At 44.9% G+C, this 8301-nt stretch overlaps 1 protein-coding gene across 2 annotated transcripts in view; it reads right to left on the bottom strand.

The window, feature by feature from the left end:
• Positions 1 to 468: 468 nt before the first annotated feature.
• SEPTIN8 (septin 8) overlaps positions 469 to 8301 on the bottom strand; it is a 35022-nt gene continuing 27189 nt past the window's right edge. The window contains exons 6-10 of one of the 2 annotated variants that reach the window (XM_056502218.1): positions 6495 to 6591; positions 6072 to 6240; positions 5689 to 5821; positions 4870 to 5060; positions 469 to 3058 (exon numbers count right to left, since the gene is read on the bottom strand). In XM_056502218.1, coding sequence (XP_056358193.1) covers positions 3055 to 3058; positions 4870 to 5060; positions 5689 to 5821; positions 6072 to 6240; positions 6495 to 6591 — 594 coding nt within the window. In that variant the 3' untranslated portion in view covers positions 469 to 3054. Of the gene's footprint in view, positions 3059 to 4865; positions 5061 to 5688; positions 5822 to 6071; positions 6241 to 6494; positions 6592 to 8301 lie in introns of those variants that run through there. The other variant, XM_056502219.1, reaches the window with a different exon arrangement.

Raw genomic sequence — 8301 nt, 5'->3', positions numbered from 1 at the left:
TTTCCCCATACTCCATGATTAGCTAGTTGTCAATTAATTAACTAATTATATTCTTGAATGTTCTCAATAGTCATACAGCAGCCTGTGACTGGTCAGCTTGCAGTCATGACATGCTATTATTGTGACAGATAATACAGATTGCACAGAAAATGCACCACTAAATAAATGACACCACAAAAAACTCAAAATACATGTGAGATTTAATAAAAGAAAAAAAAGTACAAAGTGAGTGGAAAGAAAAGAAAGTAAAAAAAAACCAAAACAAAGCATGGACCCCAACATGCCAGGAATGACAAAGCAAAGGGATGCAGCATGTCCTGGAGGGCTGTGTCCCCCAAAGTGCCTCCATGGCTCCACATCACCCCCATCTGCACCCCTGGGGCACCCACCTCAGCCAGACATGACCTCCCCCCACCAGAGACCCACAAAACACAATTGAATTTAGAAAGCAGACAACATACAGGATGGTAAATGTTTAAATGATAAAAACGTTTATAGTTCTTCCCATTAATACCAAACTTTTACAGATAAATGTAGAAAACAGCTCAAAGATGTGCAACTGGATGGTTTCAGTCATTTTTGAAGGGTATTTCTTTCACTTTTTCTAGACTACAAGATTTTAAGTCTTCAGACCAGGTGAGATTAGCATCACAATATAATTGTAATTTGTTAAATAAAAATAAGATACAGAGCTACCCTACCACAATACTTAAATCTTTTCTCAGCCAAAAGAAAAAAAAAACAAGTACTTGGAGAAAAAAATATGACAGAGTCCCCTTGGGGAGATTATGATGTTGAACAAGCAACTACAAGGACAAGGGATGTCTGAGACAACATAAAGTCAAAGTAATATAATAATCATCATAATGAAAATATTGTTACATACATTCTGAATGTCTTCTTCAGAAAACGCTGTAAATTTCTCCACAATGCCCATGGATTTGAAGATTTTTTTACTCTTTGTTATAATAATATTTAACTACCTGTTATTCTAGGAAATAATAATTGATCTCTGATGAGCCAGGACAGAGAGGAACCATTTGCATAGATCTTGCTGGCTGCAGCAGGAGATCAGGAGAGAACTATTGACTGGGAACACTGGTGAGGCAGCTGGGTGCACACCAGTACCACCAGTTGTGTTTGATCCCAGCACTGGCCTTGGGAAGCAGAACAATGGACCAAAGGGCATTGCTTGCTCAGGCAATTAGTGCACCACAGCTTCTCTCTTTAGCAAAAGATTAATAAAAAATTATTTGCTACATGACTGGTCTGTAGTCAGAGGTGAGGTGGAATTGTCTTCTTGCATGTAACAAAAGGTGGGGTTCCTTGTACATGTTTGAGAAAACCACCCCAGCCCTCCTAACATTAGATAGTTACTCTTTAAAATATGTCTAACCTGGAGGCACAGCCTTAACAATTAAATGTCCAGCTTTCAGCAGACTCCCAACAAGTGCAGAATTTTTATTCTTTCAACAAAAGCCTGTTCTAAAAGGTACCAGTGAGATCTTTGTGAGGTTCTTTTCTACAAGCAACAAGCAACACTGTCAGTACATCCACAGAAAAGGCCAATGTCCATTGGAAAACAGTTTAACACCTGAGCATGTATTTAGAAAGGGGAAAAAAAAGCTGCTTTAATGGAATATAGGAGTTAAAGAACCTCAGAATCCAGCAAAATGCTGCCCTGCAACAGCCCTGTGACAGCTCAGACCCAGGCCCTGCATCTCCTTCTGCACATCAGGAATTTGCTGACAGCTTAAGGACAAGTCTTTAACAAAAAACCTATCAGAAAAATCCTGTAACATTAATAACTAAATAAAAATGCACACACTCACAACTAACACTTAGCCAGCCAGTGTTTTTATAAACTCTAAAGATACTATATGAGGGTTAATATAAAATATTTCCTTTCATTTAGCCTAGGGTCTGATGGATGGATGGAATTGGGTCCAACTGTTTTTCCATGACAACAGAGCTAGTAACTCTCTGTTCAGTTATTGCCCTGCCTATTCACAAAATGGTTTGAGTGGAAAAAATTAATATTGATCCCAATTATTCCTCTAAGCTCAGCTGCCCAGTAAAACAAGGCTGTGATTTCTAGGCACGAGGAGTTGTTAAAAGAAGCACCTTCTAAGAGGAACAGAGCCTGTCAGCCTAAATATAGTGCACAGCTCAAAAGCAGGGGATTCTCCTTATCAGGCACATATCAGGTTTAAGATTAAAGAGTAAAAGTAAAGATGTTGGCTTAAATAGTTTCCACAATAGTAAATACATTGGTAAGTGAAAACTGAAATGTTACACAAATCCTGTAGTTCCACTTCATACAACAAACTCTTATGAAAAACCTCTCTATAAATGTTCTACTTTAGCAGTAAAGAAAATTCAAAACATTGTCCCATTATTTTTATCAACCACTCTCTCTCTCCTTTTATATATATATATAAATATATTTAAATATAAATATATATATATATAATAAATGATGTACATAGTGTTTAGAGTAATTTAGGAATTAATACAGAATTAATGGAATGGGGGTTACTCTGACTAAGATTCCTGCAGAAAGCCTAAATGTTGTGTTTTTCTACCCATTCTAAAAACTTCCTTGAGAATTTTGTTAGAAAAACAAACATTTCAGCATTCTTCAGACCACTCCTCTCACGGTGCATGTAGAGGGGAGGTCAATGAGCCTCCAGCAGTCACCTTGGCCAATTAAAATAAAATATAGAAAGCAATTATTTAGCTGGTGGGTAAGACAAGTTCAGTCACGGTCCATTCATATGCAGCTGCTCAATCAACGGGTTTAGAATAAAACACTTTACTTGAGGGATTAGTTGGCTTTGTTTAAGAAAATGTACATGTATGGTTACTTCCTGCAAACCTCCTGACAATTCTGAAAAGAAACCAGCAGGTGGGAACACTGCAACCACGGAGATGCTCATTTTCATTTGGTCCACTCACACAATGTTATGAGAAGGGTCACTCAGGGTGGGAAACTCAAGCAACTTAACACATGAAAGCACCAAGTCCACTCTTGGCTTGAAAGTCTGTGTGAGATTAACTGAAAGAAACAAAACATAAAAAAAGCATGAATTAAAGTTATGAAAATCAAACAAAAGTGAAGTATGTTAAAACAAAAAAAGGAGGAGGAGGAGGACAAAACAGCTACTGGGGCAGCTGAAGGCTTCAGGTGAGAGCAGCCTGGCACAACCTGCCCAGCACCACAAACACTTCTCTTTCCCCCAACTTCTGCAATTCTTCTGTAAAAAAAAAAAATCACAATTTTTTCCTTATTAAAGCTACTAAGAACACTGTCTTGAACCAGGAGATGATAAAGAGTTCAACTAGCTCCCCTAGAAATTTTACTCGAGCAGAAATCCCAAAACCCCGTATTTTGAGCTAGCTCACAGGTTTGAAAAGAAAAAACAAACAAAAAAACCCCAATCCAATCCAAAACCATTCTGCTGATGGCACACCTCCTCTGGCGTGGGGGTCCCCCAGAGTGCAGAGCACAGGCTGTGGGTGCCCCTCAGACCTTGTACAGCACCAAGCTGCCTCCCAGCCCTGCTCCTGGCTCCTTTCCATCCCTACCCAGAAGGGGAATAGTCTGGACTCACATCTGCAGGGCTAAACCCAGCAAAGTGCAAGAAAACCTTTCCTGCTGCAGCCAGCAGCAGCAGAGGGGAAGCTGCAGCATTTCCTGGCCCATGCTCACAGTCCATCCCTGCTGCTGGCATCCCTTGCACAGCTTACCATTATGCTCACCTTCCCCAAAGCAGTCCCACATCCAAGAAAGCCCCAGGATTCAGCTCCAAATTCAGATTAAACCCTATTCTCAGCAAAGCATTTTACAAACCATTTAGACTCTGTGTGTGAGATGGGCCATGCCCAGAGCAGAGGGCAGAAGAGAGAGCTTTGGTTTTAGCACCAACACATTTACATGCCAAGGAAACACTCAAATAATCTACTCTGTTATCTTCCACAGGAAGAAACAAATTGCTGGGATGTCAGTACACAGAAGGAGCTCCTCTGGTACTGCAGCTCACAACTGGGAAATGACAGACCACAGATCTCACCAGCAGTGAGAAGCTGAATGTTGTGCTGTCAAGCACAAACTTGAGTGGTGCTACTCCTCATGGGCTTTTTTTTCTTGCTATTATTAGGAGGCTGAGAAAGCCTTGACATCAGCCTGCTCTGAGTTTGACAGAATGCAGTTCTAACCTTTGAGCTCCTTCATGCAAGGGAAACAAAAAATGCTGCAACAGCAGAACTGCCAGTTTGCATGACAGTGTTCCTTATTTTGCTCCCTAGCCATTTCCTTAGAGACTGGCTTGACTTGGAAGCAGGATAACATCCCCAACATATTTTCTTTGTAAACCTGTTTGTCCCACTCCTGGTCTATCATTACACAATCAGGTGGCTGGAACAGCAAAATTTACATACCCTTGCTCCTGCTGGCTTCAGCAATGTCAATTAATGTGCAGCAAGCTAAGATAAGAACTCTGCCTTTAGGGGAAAAGAATTTTCTTGTAATCAGAACTGTGCCTTGGAGCCCCATTTCACAACTTGACTTGGCTGTCAGGGAGCTAAGAGTGAACTCCATGTGACCATCAGCCTTTAGAGAATGGCCCCAAACTGCAAATCCCTCCCACCTGCAGCTGTCCAGGCTTCTCTGGGAAGTGCTTGGGCACAGGAGGGGCTCACCTCTCCTCTGCTTTAAGCAAAGAATCAGAAGGATGGGAATTAGAATTCCAAATTAGAATAGAATTAGAATTCTGTATGATGTTTAAACAACTGCCCAAACCTTGAAGCATCTGAGCAGACTCCCAGCTTTCCAGTGGCAGAGGAGGAAGACTCCATTCAGACACTTACTTTTTCTTGTCTTTGTCCTTCCTCAATGGCTGCTGTGAGGTAGCCTGCAAGGACTGGGACTGCAAGGTTTCCACGGCCACTTTCCTCCTGTTGAAGGCGTTCATCTCGTCCTCCAGCTCCTTCCTTTTCTCCTCCACCTTCCTTTTCTCCTCCTGGTGTATCCTTTTCAAGTGCTCAAACTTCTCGTGCAGCTGGTGGGAGACAGAGCCTCTGATCATCACACTCAGCTCCTTTTGGATGTGCTAGCCCTCTCCCTGTCACATCCCCACACAAATCCCCAGCACAGGGACCAATCTGCACTCAGTTCCCACCAAAAGCAGGGAAGGCACAATAAATTCAGCTCTGCCTGACACCACACAGCAAACCAGAGGCAGCATGAGCCCTGGAGATGAGTACAAGAGATTCTGGCTCAGCACAGGGGCTGGGGACATTGCAGCATCTTTTGTTCCTCACTAGTTCTGAGGATGGTCCATTTAATTCCTCCCCAGTCACAGCTGCTTCTGAGGCCTCACACTGGGGACTCTACTGGATGCTGACTGGGGACCCCAGCCCAGCTGCCCCCTTTACTCTGCTGTCCAGTGAGCCACAAGAGGGGCTCTCTCATCTGAATTTCCTGCCACTGGCTTTCACTCCCCACACAGCAGCCGTATTTCCACGTGGCACAGCACAGACATTTCCAAGGCACCTAAACCAGTGATGTGCTTGTGCCTTGGCTGCTGAGGTTTGCTGGAATGGACTTTCCAGGATCCATGCATTGCCCAGACCCAGGTTCCCTGCTGACTGTAGTTTGGGCTCCTCTCAAATTTTTGGCACACCCACCTCTCTCTCCTTCTCCTTCAGCTCTGCCTCTGTCTCCTTGACTTTGTTTACAAACATTTGTCTCATTTCTTCCTCTTTCCTCTGGAGTTCACCCAAGAACTCTTTCCTTTTGGTCTCGTATGTTTCTTGGAGGCTGGGGAAGAAAGCAAATGAAATGCAGACTCTCTGGACACTGATGAGTTAGTGATGGGAAAATGCATTCCTGTCTGTGTTGTTTAGAAAAACAGGCAGGGAAGGGAACATCCAAATCAGCTGCAAAGTTCAAAGCCAGTGCTGGTATTTTCCAGCCCGGCACTGTAGATTTCACCCACAAACCTGCCATCTGTTGGGGCTGTCAGTACCAGACTCTGACTCTAACCTGATGCCAGGGTGAAGGCACTCACCTGAAGGGCTGGCTGTCTGGATCTGTGTCCTTGAAGCCCATCTCCTCCAGCTTGCAGCGGCGGTAGAGCTCGTAGTGGCGGGTGTGGGTCTGCTCCCGCAGGTCCTCCATGTTCACCCGGATCAGCATCTCCCGCAGCTTCACAAAGTCACAGTGACTCTCGTTCTCCACTGGCAGGAGTGAAGGGACAAGTCAGCAAACTGCAGACGTGGTGAGGAAATGCAAGGATTGATTCCAGATCCTGGCATCCTGAGGAGCCTGCTGCCCTGCCCAGGGCACAGCATCCCTCGGATGCAGGGATTCCTGCTGACTGGCAGGACAATAAAAGGAAAGATAGCCAACCCACAAAGGGCTGCAGAAGGCATGCCTGCACTGCTCATCACCTTCATGCAGAGGGAGTCTGGGGTGGGCTGCAGCCCCTCACCTTGCACCACTCCCCAGGGGTACTGCCGAGCTCGCACCAGCTTGTTCCCAACCTTCACCTCCTCCGTGCTGCCGACCACAGCGAAGGGCAGGTGAGCCTGCAACAGAGCCAAGGGCAGGGACTCAGTGCCTGGGCACCCCCCAGAGCTCAGCCTGACCCTCAGCTTCCTCTCATCCAGGCACAGGAGCTGCTCCCACGAGTCCCTTCTTTGAACCCACTGAACTCTGATACTCAGAGTGTGCTGGGTTGATGTGACCAGAAATGTGAATTCTGTCCCCATCTGCTGCAGCCAGGTGGGGCAGTGCCCCTGATCTCCTGGCACACATTATCTGCTCATGGGCCAGCTTTAAACCAGCTGGGCAATCATCTTTATCTTCCCACAGCCCATCCTCCCTCCAGGAGATATCTCCTGTTAATGGCCAGTGAGTCCCAGGGCATGACTGATAAAATTCCATCATCCCACTGGGAGATGCTCCAGCCAGGGGAGGAGCCAAGCCTTTCCTACCCAGATAAAAACTGAGATTTGGGACACCAAGGAACCTTCTTTCCACTGGACTCCAGAGGAAAGCCAGACCTTTGCACATCATCCCTGGAGCTTCAGAGGAAACTGCACCTTCTCCAGGAGCACTGCTCCAGCTGAACCACATCTGCCCCTGCAGGAGGATGCAGCCACCATTGAATGGGACTGTGCCAACACCCTGACTGACTGACGGGTGTCAGCTTGGATTCTGACTCTGGCAGGGTTTGGGATTGTTCTGTGTAATGCTGCATTTCTATTTTAATTTTCCTAGTAAAGAACTGTTATTCCTAATTCCCTAATCTTTGCCTGAGAGCCTCTTAATTTCAAAATTATAATAATTTGGAGGAAGAAGGTTTATACTCTATATTTAAAAGAGAAGCTCCTGCCTTTATTGGCAGACACTTGTCCTTCAAACCAGGACATGGAGCAATCCCTGCTCTGTTCTGGGTATTACTGGAGAGTGGTGTCAGCCCACAGCAGAGCTCACCAGCAATGCTGTCTGGGCTGCACCAGCTGGAGAATGCTGTAGGAACATTGTGGTCATTCTGCTCTACTCCATCCCTCTGTCAGGCTGCACACAGCAGGAGTGGGGCACTCCCTGCCCTGCTGAAAGCACAGCACATCCACACCAGGCCTTGGCACAGCACTGAGTGTGTGGGCACTGCAGGGGACATGTACATACAACATGTACTTGCTGCTCTCCCAGCCTGCAAAGCATCAGGCACAGGGAGGAAACAGGAAAACCTCCCTGGCATTGCAAGGAAGGAGCCACAGGGTGGGTGCTTCAGTAGGGTGAGGCTGACAAAATCCTCCACGTTTAAAAAGAAACAGATCCACAAGTGTGGAACTCGTGGAGAAGCGGCCAAATGTATTTTCATTGGAGGAAGGAAGGGGAAAAAAAAAAGCCAAGCAAGCATGACTCCTGTTTTTCTCTCCAATACACACAGCTTGCAATTATTTAAAGAGTGAATCTTCCAAATTTTTCATTATTTCAGCAAAAATGAACTATTACAGTGAAAACATGTATCTAGTCCACCCAGAAACCAACTGGTGATTGGATTAAAAACAAAATAGTGGGGGGAAGGTTGAAAGAAAAGAGAAATCATTTAATCAGAAACAGCTATGCAGGAAAACGTTCATTTTGATGAAAAAGCTACTTTTCATTCATAAAATTAACATGGAAACATTTCTCTTGTTTCTACTGCCATAGGTGCACCCTGATTTGGGAGACATGAAGCTTGAAAATGCTTTTCCATGTGCTTCAGTCAGGTCTGAATTTGATCTCTG

This window comes from Oenanthe melanoleuca, chromosome 13, assembly GCF_029582105.1.
Source record: "Oenanthe melanoleuca isolate GR-GAL-2019-014 chromosome 13, OMel1.0, whole genome shotgun sequence".
Taxonomy (NCBI): Eukaryota; Metazoa; Chordata; class Aves; order Passeriformes; family Muscicapidae; genus Oenanthe; species Oenanthe melanoleuca.
The sequence above is the reverse complement of the archived record's forward strand: the minus strand, read 5'-3'. Positions and strand labels throughout refer to the sequence as shown.